General features: G+C 35.9%; 2 protein-coding genes across 6 annotated transcripts in view; one reads left to right on the top strand and one right to left on the bottom strand.

The window, feature by feature from the left end:
• Positions 1–17,314, top strand: part of LOC117906502 (BEACH domain-containing protein B) — a 52,554-nt gene extending 35,240 nt beyond the window's left edge. For 3 of the 5 annotated variants that reach the window (XM_034819535.1, XM_034819536.1, XM_034819538.1), the window contains 14 exons: positions 508–978; positions 1,138–1,351; positions 2,333–2,554; positions 2,686–3,159; positions 3,247–3,582; positions 3,676–4,128; positions 4,229–4,275; positions 4,384–4,477; positions 4,653–4,859; positions 11,755–11,880; positions 11,982–12,353; positions 12,437–12,668; positions 15,210–15,958; positions 16,799–17,314. In XM_034819535.1, the coding sequence (XP_034675426.1) occupies positions 508–978; positions 1,138–1,351; positions 2,333–2,554; positions 2,686–3,159; positions 3,247–3,582; positions 3,676–4,128; positions 4,229–4,275; positions 4,384–4,477; positions 4,653–4,859; positions 11,755–11,880; positions 11,982–12,353; positions 12,437–12,668; positions 15,210–15,910 (3,949 nt within the window). In that variant the 3' untranslated portion in view covers positions 15,911–15,958; positions 16,799–17,314. Of the gene's footprint in view, positions 1–507; positions 979–1,137; positions 1,352–2,332; positions 2,555–2,685; positions 3,160–3,246; positions 3,583–3,675; positions 4,129–4,228; positions 4,276–4,383; positions 4,478–4,652; positions 4,860–4,939; positions 5,028–11,754; positions 11,881–11,981; positions 12,354–12,436; positions 12,669–15,209; positions 15,959–16,798 lie in introns of those variants that run through there. The other 2 variants (XM_034819537.1, XR_004649844.1) reach the window with 2 other exon arrangements.
• A 509-nt stretch (positions 17,315–17,823) lies between these two features.
• LOC117907282 (putative pentatricopeptide repeat-containing protein At1g12700, mitochondrial) lies at positions 17,824–19,434 on the bottom strand. The gene has a single exon (XM_034820777.1). The coding sequence runs from the start codon at positions 19,432–19,434 to the stop codon at positions 17,824–17,826; it is 1,611 nt and encodes a 536-aa protein (XP_034676668.1).
• Positions 19,435–22,328: the final 2,894 nt, after the last annotated feature.

Here is a 22,328-nt window from a genome sequence, read left to right on the forward strand (position 1 = left end):
TTGATTTGTCTTCCTAGTATTAGCGCTACTCAAAACATAATCAAACTTTATTTGAAGAGTTGGAATTATGCTTGAAAGTTTTCCTTAGTTTTGGTGGAAAATATTTTACTGTTCCCATCATTTTGAATTAGTACAAGCAGAGTGGTTCTAATTGTAGACATATTCAGATGGTAATATGTAAAAAACATTATCCAGATTTTGCATAGAAAAGGCATCTTTTTACTTAGGAGACTGAAGAGAGTAGTTTCCTCTGCTTTTTCCCTGTCTATCTTTGTTTCCTTTTTTCATCTGTATGCATGCAAAGTGGTGAAAATCCCCCCTCATGGGTTGGTCAATAATTTGTATGTAGAGCAAGTGAACCTGTTTGGGAAGATACATAATATCTATTTAATGGTTCACTTTGAATGTCTCTTTTTCAATTTCAATTTCCCCTAGCAGTTTCAGCTGCCATTTGTTCATGTATTGTATTGAGATCTTTGGTTCACACTTATGCTTTGATTGTTCCAGTTCTAGAAATCCACGGGTTCACAAGAAGCCTATCTCAAATGAAAAAGAAATAATCGATGACAAGTGGTGGAATATATATGACAATTTGTGGATTATTATTAGTGAGATGAATGGCAAGGGACCAAGCAAATTATTACCCAAATCTTCGTCAACCGTGGGGCCATCTTTGGGCCAAAGGGCACGTGGCTTAGTAGAATCATTGAATATACCTGCTGCAGAAATGGCAGCAGTTGTTGTATCAGGAGGGATTGGCAATGCCTTGGGTGGAAAACCAAATAAAAATGTTGATAAGGCTATGCTATTAAGAGGTGAGAAGTGCCCAAGAATTGTTTTTCGACTCATGATTCTATATCTCTGTAGATCTTCTCTAGAAAGAGCATCGCGATGTGTCCAACAGTTCATTCCACTTCTGTCTTGTCTTCTTGCTGCTGATGATGAGCATAGCAAGAGCAGATTGCAGCTTTTCATCTGGTACTGTTTATTTATTTCAAAATGAATTTTGAACAAGTTTGTGGATTTTAAATATAAATTGTCTTAGGTTCTCTGTGGTAACTTATGATGTAAATTTGTGATTTCCCTCATTTACTAATTTCTCCTTGAGGTTCTGACTTGCTGAGGCCGTGTGGGCAGGGCTTTGGTGGCTGTCAGGTCACAGTATGGAATGCTAAATGATGGTGCTCGTTTCCATGTCATATCACACTTGATTCGAGAAACAGTCAACTGCGGAAAGTCAATGCTAGCCACCAGCATTGTAAGCAGAGAAGATCCTTCAGATTCAGGCAGCAATCCAAAAGAAACAGGCACTATTCAGAATCTAATTCAAAAGGATCGAGTGGTTGGTGCGGTGCGTCGCAAAGTTATTTATAGTGTTTTTGTCTTCAATACTTCATGTTATTGGTTTTGCACATATATTTGTTCTTCTGTATAAGTTTCTTTGGCTCATTTTCACCAGGAGTAAACTGGTTCTGGATTAAATAAGAGTTTAGAAATAGACTGCTAATACTGCTCAAGAACATGGAGAAGGAAAAGTTGTGGTTACCAACCCAAAAGAAATCCCAAATTTGAATGACTTCTGTCTGACAAATTTTGCCTCTTCAGAAATTTCGTTGTCATTATATCTAGGACTACAGAAATTATGCTCTCAAGACACATAAATAATACTCTCTCTCCTTGTAGAAAACAACATAAACAACTACATAAATACTGCTCTATTTCAAAACTTTGCTGTTAAAGTTTTGTAGGACTTGTTGACTGGACAATTTAAATACTATCATGGGAGTAATTCTGAACTCAGTAAAATTTAATTACAAGCCTGACGCTAAATTTCCAGACAAACTAAACAAAGAAAATAAAAAATACTGTCCATAAACTGCCTTTTTTTCTTAAATAACTTGAAACTAACTTAGGAACTCAACTTTGGGCTGCATCAGCTTGTGTGGAAGTTTGTATTAAATAACTAGTATGCAATGTAAAAATGAAGAATCCAACGTAAAAGAGATAATTTGACATTAAATATATAATGTTATACTAAGATATTTGTTTTTAACCTAGCAGTACCCTTATTGTTAAACATGGGAAAACCAGTACCATCAATGAGTTAATTAGATTTCCATTGACCAATGTCTATCTCTGCAATTTGCATGCTACATGCCTAGCTGTCTACAATTAAACAAGCCCCTAGTCCAATACTATTGAGTGGTGCTGATAAGCCATGTTTTGCTGTTAAATTCAAGAAAACTCTTGATAAAATTGTAATTCTCTCTTACATTTCTTTTCAAATGCTGCTGTAACACCTGCCTTTTAATTGACTAGTTTTATTCTCCAGGTTTCTGATGAGGCAAAATATATAAAGACTTGCAAAAGTGAACGCACAAGACAGTTGCATGAGCTCCACACTAGGCTGGATGAAAATTTGTCCACAGAATCTAGCCACAATAAAGCTTTTGAAGATGAAATACAGAGTAGCCTAAGCACCATTCTGGCTTCAGATGACAGTAGAAGAGCTGTATACCAACTTGCTCATGATGAGGAGCAGCAAAATGTGGCTGTAATCATACAACTCTCTCTCTCTCTCTCTCTCTCATTTGTTGTTGTAGGCTCATTCTCTTTGTTTTCTCCATGGGAGCTAGGCTGAACTTTTGCCATCATGTATTTAAATTGCAATGATCGCCTTAACAGGAAAAATGGATGCACTTGTTTCGCACTTTGATTGATGAGAGAGGTCCATGGTCTGCTAATCCTTTTCCAAATAGTGCTGTAAGACATTGGAAACTTGATAAGACGGAAGATGCATGGCGGCGCAGACTGAAATTAAGACAGAATTACCATTTTGATGAAAAGCTTTGTCATCCTCCATCCACTTCCCCAAGCAAAGAAGCTACTGTTCCTATTAATGAAAGCAAATCTGGTTTAGGGCGACATATTCCAGAGCAAATGAAGCAGTTTCTACTGAAAGGGGTGCATAGGATAACTGATGAGGGGACCTCAGAAACCATTGAAAATGATGCTGACCTAGGTGGACAAAAGGCCTCTGTCTCAGTGGATCTTTCAGAGAGTCAGCACCCTGAACTGGTAAAAGACAGCAGTGATCAGAAGGATGTTCAAGACAGAAAAGATTCTTCTTCCTCTCCACCAGAGACAGAAGCTAGTGAGGTACGTACAACCAAATGACCATGTTTTACAATAGGCAACAATCGGTATAGTGCATAATTGCATCCATGGTATGGATTGCTGTTTCAGGTTCTTATGTCTGTTGCATGTGTACTTGTAACACCGAAGCGAAAATTAGCTGGATATTTAGCAGTCATGAAAAATTTCTTGCATTTCTTTGGTGAATTTTCGGTGGAAGGAACTGGAGGATCATCTGTTTTTAAGAACTTGAATACTTCAAGCAATTCTGACCTGACCAAGCCTGATCAATTGGGAGGAGTTCAAAAGCAGAGGTTTCATAAATGGCCCATAAATGCTGATTTTGAATCTGAGAAAGGGATCATTAGTATAGATGCAATTCATGAAAACAGGCTCCAAAAACAGCCAAAAAATATGAAGCGCCATCGAAGATGGAATATTGTCAAGGTAGGGAAACTGCAGTAGTCTCTTTCACAGTTTTGTCTTTAATTTATATTTCTTACCCCACAATTTGATTTTTCTTATTGTTCCTGTTTGCAGATAAAATCTGTTCATTGGACTCGATATTTGCTTAGATACACTGCTATAGAGATCTTCTTCAATGATTCAGTTGCACCCATATTTTTTAATTTTGCTTCACAAAAGGATGCAAAAGATGTTGGAACATTGATAGTTGCCACCAGGAATGACTCTATGTTTCCAAAAGGGAGTAACAGGGACAAGAATGGAGCTATTTCCTTTGTTGATAGACGTGTAGCACTGGAAATGGCAGAAACTGCCAGAGAAAGTTGGAAAAGAAGGGAAATGACAAACTTCGAATATCTGATGATTCTCAACACTCTTGCAGGAAGATCTTATAATGATTTAACCCAATATCCGGTCTTTCCTTGGGTATTGGCTGATTATTCCTCAGAGATTCTAGATTTTAACAAATCATCAACCTTTCGTGATCTTTCAAAGCCTGTTGGAGCACTGGACTTGAAACGGTTTGAGGTTGGTTCATGTCATCTCCTGTTGTTGAATTATATACTGAGTTGGATCTTTTGACATGAAATTTTAACAAATATCTTCTTGTTATATTTCACTTATTCAGGTTTTTGAGGATAGATACCGTAACTTCTGTGATCCTGATATCCCCAGGTAATGTTCAACCCTTATTTTAGGATTCATGGTGGCCTTCCAAGTTGTAGCAATATACTTCAATTAATTTTGTCTCATGTACAACAATGTCTGTGTTTCTGATTGCAGTTTCTACTATGGATCTCATTACTCAAGCATGGGGATTGTGCTTTTTTACCTGCTTAGATTAGAGCCATTCACAGCTCTTCACCGTAATTTGCAGGTATTGATAAATTCTGGCCTTGCAATTTCCATAAACTGTTATTTCTATTGTTGATGGTTCTTCAACTATACCTCAAGTTTGGTAGATTTCCTAGGGACTAATTTATTTCTTGTTTATCTCTTTATTTTTCTATCTTAACTCATGGTCCAAAAATGTCACTTATTTTATTGGTCAGGGTGGTAAGTTTGACCATGCAGATCGTCTTTTTCAAAGCATTGAGGCCACATATCGGAACTGCCTTTCTAATACAAGTGATGTGAAGGAGTTAATACCTGAATTCTTCTACATGCCTGAGTTTCTTGTTAATTCAAACTCTTATCATCTTGGAGTTAAACAGGATGGTGGGCCTATAGGTGATATCTGCCTCCCCCCTTGGGCCAAGGTATGTGAATTCTCTCCCATGCACTTCAGAATGCATAGTTCTTCTATTTTTTGCCTCATTTTTTTCGTTCTGTGGGGCAGTTTGCTACTTGAAAAGCATCGACTAATTTGATTGAAGATACAAAAGAATCAACCCCCTAGTTTCCGAGATTTGATTGCAAACACTAGGGTACTAATTACCTGATTTATGAGATTATATAGTTGTGTAGTTCTCTGATTTCTGAGATTGTATAGCTTTATATTTCCTATTTTATTTTTTCTGATAAGAGTTTTTTCAGTAATTAGTCAACTTTTTTTGTGTAATTTAGTTTCCTAATTTTGTATGATTATACACTTTAAATACTATATCATTTTGTCAAAAATGTAATGATTACAATCATTATTTTCCACATGTTTTTAGAGTCTTTTCAAGGTTTCTAAATTTTCTTCTAATTTTTCCCGGTACTGCCGATTCTCATTGGCCTTCATTGCTGCTATTATCTACTTCAAGTGGCTTTAATTATCATCACCATTTTCTCTTCTAAATGACCTTTTTTACCATTGAGTTGTCTCTATTTCACTGTCCACTATGTCAAAAGCCTTAGAAAACTTGATCTCAAGCATTGCATTCTAGAACCACCCACCTACCAGTAAATATCAAAACCTTTCAGCCCTCATTTAGATTTAATGCCTGATACTATCTGGTATGGTCTTGGCATGTGTGCAAATGATCCTAAGTTTGCTGCTTGGGATGATACTATCAGGTATGGTCTTAGGCAAGCTCAGTCACTTAATCGAATCTATGTTTAGTGAAAATGATCCTAAGTTTGCTGCTTGGGATGAGGACTCAATAATCATGTCCTAACTCTGGAACACAATGCAATTTGAAGTCAATGGAACGAGTATATTCCTGACTATGTCAAAGGAAATCTGGGGCAATGTAACAGACCTATCCAAAGTCAAAGATGCTACTCAGATTTATGAGATAAAGGCTAAGATTCATTCTACAAAGCAAGATACTTCATCCAGAATTGAGTACTATAATGTTATGAAAGATTTGTGGTTTGAATTGGACCATTACCAAAACCTTGAAATGAAGAATAGTGAGGATGCTGTTTTGTTTCTTAAGTTTATTGCAAGAGAGCGAATATTCGAATTTTTGGCTAGACTTAACATGGAATGTGATCAAGTACTTGTTCAAGTACTTAGGAAGGAATCACTAACATCCTTAAATAAGGTATTCTCGATTGTAAGGGCTGAAGAAGTGATAAGGAGCATAATGTTGGACATTCTAGCAAGTGAAGGGTCTACTTTTGCAATTTTAAGCTCTAAAAGCGGTCTAATCCCTAGCACAAATTTTGGTAGAGATGTATTTGAGCGTCCAAGTAATAGGGATAACCTCTAATGTATTCATTGCAAGAAACAAAGGCAAACAAAGGAGATGTGTTGGAAGTTAATAGCTTCAACGATTGATCTCCTTCAGAGATTAATGTCCTGTTTTGTTCATACTCTCATACCTGGACAAGACAAGCTCTCCGCCAAGGCTACGAAATGCATCTTCTTGGGATACTCTCGACTTCAGAAGGGCTATCGTTGTTATTCCCCTAACACTCATCGTTATTTTCTCTCCGCTGATGTCACTTCTTTGAGGACTCTCCATTCTTCTCATTCTCTGAATCTCTTCCCATTTCTGAAGTATTGCCACTTCCCTATATATCCCCCCCTTCAGATGCGCTCTCTCGTCCTCTTCAGGTTTATCATCGTCGACATCGTGCTGTTGCTCCTCCTCTCTCTTCAGCTGAGATACCTGATGACTCACCTCCTGTCCCACCGATTTCTCCTACCCCGGCCCTGTTATCTACTGACCATTTGCCTATTGCTTTTCGGAAACGTAATCGATCTACTCATAATCCTCATCTTATTTATAATTTTTTTGAGCTACCATCGATTATCTTCATCCTATTCTGCCTTTGTCTCTACATTATCCTCTATTTCTCTTCCTAAGAGCACTAGTGAGGCACTTTCTCATCCTAGGTGGCGATAGACAATGGTTGATGAAATGGCTGCTCTGCACTCCAATGACACATGAGATCTTGTTTCTTTACCTCCTGGTAAATCTACAGTTGGATGTCGTTGGGTCTATACTGTTAAAGTTGGTCCTGATGGTCAAGTTGATCGCCTTAAGGCCCGCTTGGTTGCCAAAGGTTATACTCAGATTTATGGTTGTGACTATGGTGACACTTCTCTTCTGTTGCCAAGATTGCTTCTATTCGTTTATTTCTCTCCATGGCAGCTATGTGTCATTGGCCTCTTTATCAGTTGGATATTAAGAATGCTTTCCTTCATGGTAAACTTCTGGAGGAAGTGTATATGGAGCAACCACCTGGTTTTGTCTCTCAGGGGGAGTCTGGTTTAGTGTGCAAGTTACGCCGCTCTCTATATGGCTTGAAACAGTCTCCTCGGGCATGGTTTGGGCGTTTTAGTTCAGTTGTTCAAGAGTTTGGAATGCTTCGGAGTGAAGCAGATCATTCAGTTTTCTATTATCATAACTCTTTAAGCCAGTGCATCTATTTGGTAGTTTATGTGGATGACATTGTCATTACAGGTAGTAATCAGGAGGGTATCCAAAGACTAAAGCAACACCTTTTCAACCACTTTCAAACCGAAGACTTGGGTAAACTCAAGTACTTTCAGGGACTTGAAATAGCTCAATCCAGTTCATGTGTGGTTATGTCACAAAGGAAGTATGCCTTAGACATCTTGGAAGAAATAGGTATGTTAGAATGTAAACCTGTTGACACTCCTATGGATCCAAATGTCAAACTTGTACCAGGACAGGGGGAGCCTCTAAGAGATCCTAGGAGATATCAACAACTTCTAGGCAAATTGAACTACCTCACCATCACTCGGTCAGACATCTCTTTTCCTGTGAGTGTGGTTAGTCAACTTCTACAGTCACCATGTGACAACCATTGGGATGCTGTGATCCGCATTCTTCGATATATTAAAGGAACACCAGACCAAGGTATGTTGTATGAAGACAGGGGCCATACCCAAATTGTTGGTTACACAGATTCAGACAGGGCTGGTTCACCCTCAGATAGGTGTTCCACCTTAGGGTATTGTGTTTTTATTGGAGGTATTTTAATATCCTGGAAGAGTAAGAAACAAGATGTAGTGGCCAGATCAAGTGCCGAAGCTAAGTATCAAGCTATGGCTTTGGCAACATGTGAACTCTTATGGTTGAGGCAACTCCTTCAGGAATTGAGATTTGGAAAAGATAAACAGATAAAGCTAGTCTGTGACAATCAGGCCGCATTACATATTGCATCCAATCCAGTCTTTCATGAAAGGACCAAGCATATTGAAGTTGACTGTCACTTCATTAGAGAGAAGATCGCATCAGGGTGTGTTGCTACAAGTTTTGTTAATTCAAATGATCAACTAGCAGACATCTTCACTAAATCTCTCAGAGGTCCTAGGATTAAATACATTTGTAACAAGCTTGGTGCATATGACATATATGCTCCAGCTTGAGGGGGATTGTTGAATATAATGTATTTATAGTGTACAATATTTCTTTCCTTTCTTAATATAGGTCACATATATGGTAATTAGTTCAACCTAGCCTTGTATATATATTTCTCTATTGTAAGAAGTTAATCATATGAATGAGAATTAAGGTTTTCTCTCTCTCTCTTTCAACAAAGTTTTTGAGTAGAATTGTTGGTTGGATTTTGTAATATTTCTATCTGGTTCTTGATAAATCTATGCATGTTCTTTCTTCTTAGTAGTTAAAAAGAATATCGATAAATCTATGCATCCATCAAACTTACTTCTTATGCATGCTCTTACCATTATAATATTTGGGGGGAGAGAAATGCAAGGAATTTTTAGGATAGATGCAGTGCTTTAGACACAATGTAGGATCTAATTTATTTCTCCATTTCTCACTAGGCATTAGCTAATGCACCATTTGTGGGCACCCTTTGAGCATATGCTACTAGATTGGAAGCTAGTAAGCAAATCAAGTTAGTTGGTTGAGGAGATACTCCCTACATGGATACCTCCTCTAATGGGCAACATCAAGTTGAATTTTGATGGATACTTCTCGGGTAACTCAAGACAGTTAAGAATTGGAGAAACATTTAGGGATCATCATGTAACTTTAGTGAGTGCATTCTATAACAGTGCCAAAGTAGGTTTAGCCGTTGAGGCAAAGATATTAGCCTTGTTGGAAGGCCTAGAACTTGCTATAGATCGAGGCTTATCCAAGAGGAGTGTTCTACTTCTAGTAGAAGGGGATTCTACAAGGATCTTTTCTTGAATAAATAAAAAAGAGAGTAGCTTATGCAAGTTTGATGGATGGTTGTGCCAAATTTTTTATATTACTCTAGAGTTTAGGTGTTCATTTTGCCAGATTCCTTGGGGTAGTAGATAAGTTAGCAAAACGGGGAGCCTACCAGTTTTACTAATTTTGTAGGGGATTCTCAACCCCTCTAAGCTTGTAAGTTCATATTTATAATCACTTTTAGATGTGCATTTCCATTTATATCTAGAGTAGATAGTTTTTTTTCACTTTTGATCAAAATAATGCAGTGGTTGTGATTGGGGGAAGGGTTCCTCGTCTATCTTTGTATTTACTTATTCCATGATAATAAAATGTTTACTACTGATAAAAAAATTGTGATTTTTGGATGTGCATTTATAATCATATTTATAATCACTTTTAGATGTGCATTTCCATGTATATCTAGAGTAGATTAGTGTTTGGGCATATTTCTAGGCTTAAGGTTAATCTTGACAAGAGTAATCTTTATGGCATCAATCTTGATCAGGATCATCTTTCGAGGTTGGCCGAGTTGCTTGATTGCAAGGCTTCTGATTGGCCTATACTCTACCTGGGTCTTCCTTTGGGAGGGAACCCAAAGGCTTGTGGCTTTTGGGATCCAGTGATTGAGAGAATCTCGAGGATATTTGATGGGTGACAAAAGACTTACTTATCTTTTGGAAGTAGGATAACTCTTATCCATTCTTATTTTACTCACATGCCTAGCTACTTTCTCTCCTTGTTTAAGATTCCCGCATCAGTGGCTGCAAAAATTGAGAGATTGCAAAGGGATTTTTTATGGTCAGGGGTTGGGAAAGGTAAAAGAAATCATCTTGTTAGTTGGGATGTAATGTGTAATCAGAAGGCAAAAGGGGGATTGGGATTAGGGAAGATTTCTTTAAGGAATATCGCTCTCTTAGGGAAATGGTTGTGGAGGTACCCTAGGGAGGGTTCAGCTCTATGACATCAGGTATTTTAAGCATTTATGGGATATATTCCAATGGTTGGGATGCTAACACTGTAGTTAGATGGTCACATCGTTGTCCTTGGAAGGCTATTGCACAAGTCTTCCAGGATTTTTCCAAGTTTACTCGATTTGTGGAAGGAGATGGGGAAAGAATTCGGTTCTAGGAAGACTATTGGTGGGGGGACCAACCTTTGAGATCCTAATATTTAAGACTATTTAGAGTAGTCACGGATAAAAATATTTCTATATCTTCGATTCTCGGTACTACTCGTCTCTTCTTTTGGAACTTTAATTTCCGTCGTAACCTTTCCGATTCTGAGATAGAAGATTTAGAATGCCTCATGTGGTCACTTGATTGTTTGCATTTATCACATTTGGTTTCAAATGCGAGATCCTGGTCTTTATCTTCTTCAAGGTTTTTTACAGTCAAATCTTTCTTTCTAGCCTTGTCCCATTTTTTTGGTTCTTCTCCAGTTTTCCCTACTAAGTTCGTTTGGAATTCTCAAGTCCCTTTCAAAGTCAAGTCCTTTGTCTGGTTAGTGGCACACAAGAAGGTAAATACTAATGACTTGCTACAATTGAGAAGACCCTACAAAGCTCTTAGTCCTGACATTTGTAAGTTGTGCATGATGCATGGAGAATCAACAAATCATCTTTTTCTACATTGCTCTTTGACGATGGGGTTGTGACACAGATTATTTCAGATAGCCAAGATGGATTGGGTTCCCCTGAGGAGCATCTCCGACATGATGTCCATCAATTATAAGGGTTTTGGTTTATCTAAGAGAGGGATAGTTTTGTGGCAAACTGTGTGCATTGCTTTAATTTGGGTTGTGTGGTGGGAAAGAAATGCGAGGATATTTGAGAATAAAGTAAGGAATTTAGAGAATCTTTGGGATTCTATTCATTTCCTTGCTTCTCTTTGGGCTTTTTGTTCCAAGGTTTTTAAGGGGATTTCCCTTAATGTGTTACAACTTGATTGGCTAGCAGTATGTAACTCCAATGGGTTGGTCTAACCTAGAGAGTTTGATTATTTTTACTTTGTATATTCTTGTTTTTGTATTTGTAGTTTAGATTTTCTTTGGTGGGAGGATTCCTCATCCTTCTCTTGTACTTCTTTTTTCTATCAATATATCTCTTTGTCGTTTCCTATCAAAAAATAAAAAAATAAAAAAAAATTGTGATTTTAGATCTTTGGTTGCAAATGTACATCTTGTTTTTTGTTTTTTTGTATTTTCATCATAAACAAACTAATTCATTGATGTGAGTTTTTAAAGCAAATGTGCATCTTGTACATCATCAAGTTCTTTAAGCTAATTTAGTATTTCTCGTAAAGAAAGGACTACATAAGTTGGGGTTACATCAAGATGAGTGTTAATGTCATTTAAAGCAAATTGTGGTAAATCCCATTGTTTTGGTTAGTTATCCCTCTGAATCATTCTATTCTGAGATGAAGCTAGTCCATTTTCTCATTTATGAAGTGGCTAGAAATTTTCTCAAATAAAAATAATTTTCTTGCTATGTTGGGTCCAACCAAACAAGCAATTTTTGCTTTGGAAATCTAGCTGTATTCTGTTTTAACCTCCAAGAAGAATAATTAAATTGAACTTATATCTGCAGGGCTCGCCTGAAGAATTTATAAATCGAAACCGGGAGGCTCTTGAAAGTGAATATGTTAGCTCAAATCTTCACCACTGGATTGATTTGGTGTTTGGTTACAAGCAACGTGGAAAACCAGCAGTTGAGGTATCCTCTAGCATCATGAGAATTTTGCTTTAAAAAATGTGGAACAATTTGATATTATTGTTTTCAATTTATGATTCCTTGGATATAATATTGGATTACAGGCAGCAAATATTTTTTACTATTTAACTTATGAAGGTGCTGTGGAGCTGGAAACCATGGAAGATGATTTGCAAAGATCAGCCATCGAAGACCAGATTGCAAATTTTGGCCAGACGCCTATCCAGATTTTTCGTAAAAAGCACCCTAGAAGAGGACCACCAATACCTATTGCTCATCCTTTATACTTCGCTCCTGGTTCTATTAATTTGACTTCTATCATCTCTAGTACAAGTTCTCCAACATCAGCTGTATTATATGTTGGTATATTGGACTCAAACATTGTCCTTGTCAACCAGGGGCTCACCATGTCAGTTAAGATGTGGTTGACAACCCAGCTTCAATCCGGTGGAAATTTTACCTTCTCTGGGTCACAGGTGGAACTGTTGTACTCTGTTCAGTTACAATGGAAAAGTTTAAGATGCCTTTGTCCTCACAGTTACCTGTGGAATTTTTGCAGGATCCTTTTTTTGGGATTGGTTCTGACATCCTTTCTTCTCGAAAAATTGGAAGTCCTTTGGCTGAATATATTGAACTCGGAGCGCAATGCTTTGCAATAATGCAGACACCATCTGAAAATTTTTTAATTTCATGTGGCAATTGGGAAAATAGCTTCCAGGTCATATCCCTAAATGATGGAAGAATGGTGCAGAGCATCCGACAGCATAAAGACGTTGTTAGCTGTGTTGCAGGTATATTTTCATAACTGAAAAACACTAAATCTTCACATAGAATAAGTTCAAATTGAGTTGTTAGGTGTTTTGTATTGACCTGTAGATTTTTCAGTTGAGAAATCAAAACAAGATGAGCTTGAAACATGAACTTAAAACACTCAAGAGATTGTGAAATTGAAAATTTTATTTTATTTATGTGTTATTACTTTACATGACTTTGGACTAGACTTATTTGGGGTAATGTTTGAGGGTGTATCGACTCCACAAATTAAAAGGTCAAAGTAATCTAGCATGGTGGTAATTGGTAAAGGCATCCAAAGGGTTGTGGCAGGTGAATGTTAATTACTGTTATCACTCCTAGATCTAGAGGGTCTTTGAAAAGTTATCCTATATCTCATCTCACCTGTGTTACTCAAGGTGAGTCTGCTTGGAGCCTATCCATTAACTGTAGAAAAAGTGAAAAGGATGGATCTGGTGGGATTTCTACATAAACCAGCAACAGTCATATAATTGGAATTACATAGTGAGGAACCCTTTATATTCAAGTTTAGATGTTTAAACAATGAAGGCATCATTTTTTTTTTTATATATAGGAAACAACAAAGAGATAAATTAACAGAAAAAAGAAGTACAAGAGAAGGATGAGGAATCCTCCCACCAAAGAAAAGCTAAACTACAAGAATACAAGAACAAGAATCTACAATGAAACGACCAACAATCTCTCTAAGTTAGACCACCCCATTGGAGCTACACTAGCCAATCTAGTTGTAACACATTAAGGGGAATCCCCTTAAAAACCATGGAACAAAAAGCTCAAAGAGAAGCAAGGAAGTGAATAGAATCCCAAAGATTCTCTGAATTCCTTCTTTATCCTCAAATATCCTCGCATTTCTTTCCCGCCATACAACCCAAATTAAAGCAATGCACGCAGCTTGCCACAAAACTATCCATCTCTTAGATAATCCAAAACCCTTATAATTGATGGACATCATGTCGGAGATGCTCCTCGGGGGAACCCAATCCGTCTTGGATAACTGAAATAATTTGTGCCACAAGCCCATCGTCAAAGAGCAATGTAGGAAAAGATGATTTGTTGATTTACCATGCTTCATGCACAGCTTACAAATGTCAGAACTAAGAGCTTTGTAGGATCTTCTCAATTGTAGCAAGTCATTAGTATTTACCTTCTTGCGTGCCACTAACCAGACAAAGGACTTGACTTTGAAAGGGACTTGAAAATTCTAAATGAACTTAGTAGGGAAAACTGGAGAAGAACCAGAAAATTGGGACAAGGCTAGAAAGAAAGACTTGACTGTAAAAAGCCCTGAAGAAGATAAAGACCAGGATCTCGTATCTGAAACCGATGATGATAAGTGCAAACAATCAAGTGACCGCATGAGTCATTCTAAAACTTCTAAACAATGAAGGCATCATTCTTTCCTTATAATAGTCCAGGATACTCTAAAATATGCTTCTGCAATCCCATCCATTGTTAGAAGGACGGATACTCTGAAAAAAAATAAAAATTTGTAGATGAAGGCCACATATGATGTTTAATCATGTTCACTATTTCTTATCTATTATCATATTTACTTGAGAAACCATTCTAGTATTTCTCTCACCACAATGGTCAAAATAGTAGCCATCATAACGCACTCCCATGGTACCGATTCTCTTGGGCTCTCAAACTTGTTTTGCAATTGCAAAGACATAACTCCAAAGGGCACATGCTAGTGTGCAAATTGATTGAGGATTAAGCCACAATAAACCCTGAAGATAAACAAATATTTTTGAGATTGTTGTATGATGATGTTTGAAATTTTTCGTAAAACTTGGTCCTATATATGAAATTCAGAAATAGCTTGTGGTTCATCTAGTTTGTAGTTATATGAAAAATACTCTCTTGTGATCGAAAAAAATAAATTCATTAATATGAATAATGAATTAAAAATCACAAAGAAGGATGGAAAACTCTTCCAAAATATTTAAAACCTGATTAAAGAAAAAGAAATGCAAAGTAAGAGTATAGATGACTAACAAGCTGCAAAATATGAATCTTGGAGACAAAGTTGTATGCAAATCTTAAAGGATTCTATACAACTCAAGGATGTAAAAAATCCCTTCCAAAAGAAACCAGCTACTTAGCCCCTGGCTTGGCAAAGAGATAAGATGCTATTAGGTAACTGTGGCATCCAAGAGAAAGACCATCTCAAGTCTCTAGCAACATCAATAATTTTGGTGAAACCACCTATCCAACTTCCAAGGTCCTCTTTCCTCATTGGCCACCTATGAGATTAGAGAGGTCAGAAAAAAATAACCAACAAAAATGGAACAAAATAAATTGTAAGGCTAGGCATGGTGCATGAGATACTTTCTTAAAGAGGGTCTCTCTCTCTCTCTCTCCCTCTCTCTCCCTCTGTGTTCTTATGCCTCTATGTATAAACGAGTTTTGAGAACAACCTTTTTATGTCCACCCTATGCTCATGCACAACCAACACACTATGTATGAGAGCTTTCATAAGTTTTCACTGTCTTATTGGCAATTATTACTTATTGCAGTCACATCTGATGGACGTATCCTTGCAACTGGAAGCTATGACACAACAGTCATGGTATGGGCGGTTTCTCGTGTCAGAGGCTCTGAGAAAAGAGTTAAAACTACACAAGCGGAGCTACCCCGTAAAGACTATGTGATTGTTGAAACTCCTTTTCATATACTCTGTGGGCATGATGATATAATTACATGCTTATTTGTTAGTGTGGAGCTGGATATAGTTATCAGTGGATCAAAAGATGGAACTTGTGTTTTTCATACCTTGAGGGAGGGGAGATATGTAAGATCTCTTCGCCATCCATCTGGAAGTGCATTGTCAAAGCTTGTTGCATCTCGGCATGGACGGATTGTGCTTTATTCTGATGATGATCTCAGTTTGCACCTGTACTCTATTAACGGAAAACACATTGCCACTTCTGAATCCAACGGTCGCCTCAACTGTGTTCAGCTAAGTGATTGCGGTGAGTTTTTGGCTTGTGCTGGTGACCAAGGGCAGATAATCGTGCGTTCGATGAACTCACTTGAGGTTGTGAAAAGGTATAATGGAATTGGAAAGATAATAACATCTCTAACAGTAACCCCAGAAGAATGCTTCCTAGCTGGGACCAAGGATGGAAGTCTTCTTGTGTACTCCATAGAAAATCCTCAACTTCAAAAAGCTAGCCTTCCTCGAAACCTGAAATCCAAAGTTTCTGCAACTGGATAGATCCACGGATATGGACTGCTATGATGTGTTTATGATTTTTGCTCTAAGGTATGTGGCTTGCCATGAATGTTTTCAGGAGCTCACACGACCAATACTTTCCTCTTTTCCACACTTCAATATTATCTCTCTCATCATTCATATTCAATTCAATGGTTATACAATTTTACTTGTTTGATGCCTCTCTTTTAAGTATTGATTTTCACCATTATATGTACAGATCTTAATCAGTTCTTCATATACCATTTGTAGTTCAGTATATTATATTTCCATTCAGTGAGATGTTTTGTTGGTTTTCTGCAAAACAAGTCTGCGGCTTAAACTGTGATGTTTTACATTCCATGTAGCAAGGAATTAAGTGTTATTTTGTCAAAACTTTGAATTATATAAGTCAGAAAATCATCAAACATTTAAAAAATAGAACATAAAAAAGAAAAAGAAAAAAAGGATTAGTAATAAATTTAAAAAACTGAACTGAACTCTGTTTCCTTACATCTGAATGTCATTTAGCTTTCATCTAGCCAAAAAGAGATCTACTCAAGTCATTCCACTTTTCCCCATTTAGGAAAAACGAAAAAAGAAAAAAAAGAAAAATGGATATAGGTGAAAGAGACTTGTCTACAGATGCAGCCAAAAAGAGTTTCTCATTTCACAAGTTGCTACCAAGAAATTTTTATCCTACTATAAGCCACCTCGTATTTCTCATTTACATCTTTGCCTTCTACACTAGCAAGAAATGCATAATATTCTATCAAAAGTTATGTGCATATTTTTTGTTGATCTTTTGAAAATCAGTTGTATTATACTCGTATCATAGTGCTTATCATATTGTACTTTTAGGAATAACTTGGTTGTTAAAGTTTCATTCTTATGTTCTATTTTTCCTCACAGGAGTCTCTCTACTCAAATGCAGAAAGCATCCATCACTGAGTGGAGATCTTCAGACCCCCAAATTTCTCCCTTGGGGAATTATCTCTTTTAAATGTTTCATGTATGAAGACGATAAAGAGATTCACAGTTGTATCGGCATTTTGCTTCACTAGATGGAAGCGTCTTCCGCTTCATCAGCAACATACATACATCTCAAATGGTTTGCAAGATGCTACTTGTACTCATAAACTCATGCAAAAGGTGGGCAGATGCTACATTCTATTAAACCGTCTCATCTACCTTGAGGAGGCTATGAGGAGGCTAGTTGTGGTCAGAATCGGATGCTAACACATTCATGTACACTATATTCTTACAGGCGGGTATATCAGAAACATTATGTAACAAATAGTGATATTTCAGATTTTTATTTTCCTTCTGCAACAGCGAGTGTATTAAAAACTTTGTACAGATAGGCTTCAGGCCTTGTCCTAAAGTAAATGGAATTTTGTTAATCTAACATATCCTCCTTTTAATCAAGGTTAGTCAACTGTCTACAACCGTAGCTGATTATTCCAGGCTTCCTTAGAATCATCTTCTCATTGTATGGGGGAGAATGTCCAATTTATCCATCATATTTCCTCTTCTCTAGGCTGTCTTTGCATCATATTCTCGGTTTATGAAGCGTTCAATTTAGCATGGCAGAAAGTTTCTATTGACACGAACATGAGAAATCTGACAGCCTCTTCCCGTTTGCACCTGTTGCTTGGTAATGCAGTGAAGGCTTCATTTTATTGCTTCAGTCATCACTTGATGGAAAATTGATGCGCCTGACCGGACACCTGAGGATTCAATTCAAATCCAAGCAGGTACACCTTTGTTCTCAGGGCATTAACATTATTCAGTTTTACATACCTCCTAAAAATTTCTACTTGTAGAGACAGAAACTTAACTATTCTGCATATAAGCTCAAATAATGCTTATAACCGAGTTCATGGATGTCATCATTCTACTAAGAAACCACATTTCTCAACTGTTGTCTGCCAAATTCAGAATCCAAGTGAGAAACCATGTTTATTACCAACAAATGTGGAATAAAAAAGAGCTTTCCATCTGGTGAAAGAAATCATATGCCCATTCTTGATCATTTCATTCAGGTACATATGTGCTTCCTTGAGCCGCCCACCATCACACAATCCTCTAACAATTATCTCATACAATTTTCCATTAACTGGGATATTACTATGTGCTATTTCTCCAAACAAGCTGACCGCCTTCGAAACATTTCCTTGGTTACAATACCCACTCACCATGGTAGTATAAGTCAATAAATCAGGCCATCCAAACTCACCAGTCTGCATATTGCCAAACAATCTCTCTGCTTCAGCCACTCTTCCTACTTCCCAATAACTAGCAAGTATACAGTTAGAAGCAGCCGTGGGATTAACAAACCCACCATTTGCAAGAGTTTCATGAAAAATCCTCCCAGCATCATCCACTTTCCCTATTCCACAAAGCTCTTTGATCACAAATCCTGCAAGTTCATCCACCTGAATAAGCCCTTTCTTTCTCTCCACATAAAAGAACTTCATAGCATCCACCTCCCTGCCAGCCCGGCACAGCGCCTTGACGAAAGAACCATGGACACATATCTCTGGCACAGTTCTCCTCTTCATCATCTTCTTCAACAACACTTCCGCCTCATCAAGCTTTCCAGCACTGCACAATGACCGGAAATAAATCTCATAAGCCATCACCTCAGGAACCACACCCTCACAATTCAATTGAAAAATTGCCCTCCTCCCCTCCTTCAACAACTCAGCCCCATCGACCTTGAAACAATCTTTCTTTATCAATTTTCGAAACAATTTACCCGCTTCTCTGAACTTGCCCGATTTACAAAGCCCGTGAATGAAACTCCCGTAAACACAAACATCAATGTGGTACCTTCTCTTCACCAGTTTCCTCAGAATCAAATCAGCTTCATCCAAATGCCCGTTCCTACAAAAACACCGAAACAACACAAAGGAAGTAATATCGTCGCATCTAAACCCCCTAGACTTCATCTGTCGAAGAACCTCTTTGGCTAATACCCCCTCATTTTCCCTGCACAAAGCCCCAATCAGGCCCGCATAGCTCTGTTGCCTTAACCCGCTACAACCCATCAAAATTCTATGGGAAACCCTCCTAATATCATTCGCGTCGCCGAATTTACAAACATAGATCACATAATCGGAAACATCGATTGTAGGAGGCCTGAAAATGTCGGCCCAGAAGGCCTCGACCTCGTCTATCGTACCGTGTTTAACTACAGAATCGATGACAACGCTGTAGAGGAAGTAGTGGGATAGATTAGCATGGGATTTGAGATTGAAAATAAGAGATTTAGCTCTCTGGAGCTTGTTCAACTGAGAGAGAGCGTGGATTACGAGAACTGAAGTTGCGGCATCCAAGTGATGGGCTTGGCTGAGCAACGAATTTAAAGTGCTCAGGGCTTTGTAGTTTCTGGGATTGTTTGAGAGGGCTGTGAATATAGAGAATAGGTCTTTCAGATAAAGAAAATGGTCCGATGACGGTGGCGGCGCCGCAGCGGGGAAGGGGGTGGAGTAGATTGACAGTTGACGACGGGAAAGGATGTGACAGAATGAGGGTAGTTTCATGGTGGTGGGCGGGCACTGAGCAGCAGCGGATTTTTGCTTTTTATTAATACTTAATAATATAAGACGTTGGGTTATTTGATTAAAAGATGGTTGAACACCCAATTTTAACCCTCCATCCGTTTTTTTAGCCTAATTTTAACAAAAATATTTTTATTCTTTTCTTATAAAAATAAAATTTTCTTTTATAAAATAGTAAAAATTATTTTTATAAAAAATGGGTTACCTTTTAAGACAAAATATCAAACATTTACATTCACAATTTTGAAAATTGTTACATTCCTTATAACCAATTAAAATTTGATAAAATCTTGGAATGATCAAACTTTCTTTTCTAAAAATCAATCATTATATATTTTAAAATTTTATTAATTATCATGATTCTTTCTTAAATATTGTTATTAGAGAGTTTTGAACAAAAATAATTTCTCTTATTCATATGGGTCAAAACCATAGTTGTTCCACTATAGTTTTGAATTTTTTTTTTTTTTAAATTGTTAAAACTGCATTTGATGACTTAGACGTGACGTCATAAATATATATTTTATATATTATTAAAATAATAATAATAATAATAAATTACATCTAAATTTTATATAATAAATTGTTGGGTTGGTGTGTGTGTTGGGGGCTAGTTCGCTAGGTTGGTGTGGGTTGGGGAGGGAAGGGGGAGGGAGCGCAACTTTACAGCACCCTCCAAATAAGAGGGAGATGGACACCATGGGAGGGGGCCATCAGGGGGTGGCCACCACGGGGAAAGCGACGTCCGACCAGTTGTTAGGTAAAAAAGATTTCTAAAGGGACATTCAAGAAGACATATCAAAAGTAAATAATGAAGGAAAAAAGAAAAGATCATCAAAATAAAGTGAAGAAGCAAGATAGGTGGAATTAAATAAAATCAACTTTAACTTCGCATTGAATTTTGGATAACTTCCTATTGGGATTATGAGGTATGTTACATATGGTTTTGAAGATTGGAAAGTTGATAATCCAATGTTTCAAATGGTTTGTGAATCAAAGTTGGTGCAAGGAAGATATTGTTAAATAAAGCAAGTTGTGCAAGTGTTTTCCATTTTTATGTAATGCAGAGACCTTTTAAACTTAATCATGTTATCTTTCCTAGTAGTCATATACAATTGTATTATATTATTTACTTTATTTATGAACATTAGCTAGCTAAACAATCAACTTTGCAAGAAAATGTTATTAATGACTAGTTGGCTTCTAATCTATATATAAAAGATCAATGACTCTCATTGTTGTTCTTTTTAAGGACCTCATATTGACTCATTATTCATTGAAAGTTTTTTTTAGTGCACCTTTGTTCAAAATATTATGTATCCATTTAGTATAACCATTCAACCATAGTTTGTTTGTATTCTATTATGTCAATTGTATCCATTTAGTGTAATGTTCAACTAGAGTTTATTTATTTTATATCATGTTAAATTGTAAACTACGAGTTATAATACTGTCAAATCTATTTGCATATAGCTAGTGAGGTGGGTTTAGGTATGAGGTAACACTTAAGTTTGGAATAGCACTTGGAGGATTCAAAAGCTGCTCTCTTCATGTGTATGTAGAGGGTGCTCCTCATAACCATAATCTAAAAGGGCGATTTAAATCATAAGTTAAAAAGGCAAATTACAACTAGAATACAATTGTATGCATGGATGTCTACATTCTAAGCCTAGAACCTCCGACTTGATTTGAAGCTTTAGAATAATACATATAGGATAGGTTGCACCAAATCACTATAAAATTTTAAGTTTATTTTTCTATATTTCATATTTTCTTTATATATATATATAATTATTTTTTATTGTTTTTATGAAGGAAAAGTGAGTTTTAAAAAAAGTAACATCAACTTTTATAAATCCATTTTATTTTTATTCATTTAAAAATATTTTTTAAAATATATGCACTTTTTTATAAATCAGATAGTTATTTCTTAAAATATCATTTTACTTGATAATATTAAATAAAATTATAAAAAGTAATTTATCATTTTAATTTAATAAAATTATTTTACAAATAATTATTTTATACATTTTTATTATATAACATGAGATACAAATTATTTAAAAAAAAAATTCTCCAAAATTGATAAATAACACAGGAATTTTAAAAATAAAAAATACAATTAAAACTAAAATGCTTAAAAATTAAATACAATTAAAACAAAAAAAATTCAATTTTTTTTTTAAATATTGACTCCCATTGTGTTTCTAATATTTTTTTTGAATCTATATTTTCTATCAGTATTATTTAACAAAGTGAAAGTTAATATTTTATTTTTATATTTTTAGTTTTAATTTTTTTTAATTTTAATTGTATTTTTATTATTTTTTTAAATTTTCTTATTTTATCTATGTCAAATCAATTCTTATGGTTAAAAAAAAAAAAAAGAAGAAGAAAAACTGTGTTATTAACTTGATTAATAAAGATTATTTAAGGAAACAATTATTGACCTGTAAAAACAATTATTGAAGATAAAACTAATTTATAAAACTTGAGTTTTATTTTTGTATATTTTTTTAAATTAGTGAATCAAAATCTATTTTTCATTTTTTCTATTTATATATAATTATTTTTTATTGTTTATGTCATAATGTTACTTATTTATCTCTTATATTCATAATTTATATTTGTTAAAATTTAAAATAGAGACCAACACCCAATTCACTATCATTTTTTGGTATTTATCTTAAGTTGGTATAATTAGAATCTCATTTTTCGTAAAGAGTATCTTAGGTTTTTCAATCAAATATCTCTTATTAATTTTGATGATAAAAATAAATCATAATTTAAATCAACAAGATCTTTTATTCTATAAATTCTAATTAGTTGTAATTTGAGAATATAACTTCTTTTATTATTTATTTTTAACTTTTCCT

The sequence above is a fragment of the Vitis riparia genome, chromosome 18, assembly GCF_004353265.1.
Source record: "Vitis riparia cultivar Riparia Gloire de Montpellier isolate 1030 chromosome 18, EGFV_Vit.rip_1.0, whole genome shotgun sequence".
Classification (NCBI taxonomy): Eukaryota; Viridiplantae; Streptophyta; class Magnoliopsida; order Vitales; family Vitaceae; genus Vitis; species Vitis riparia.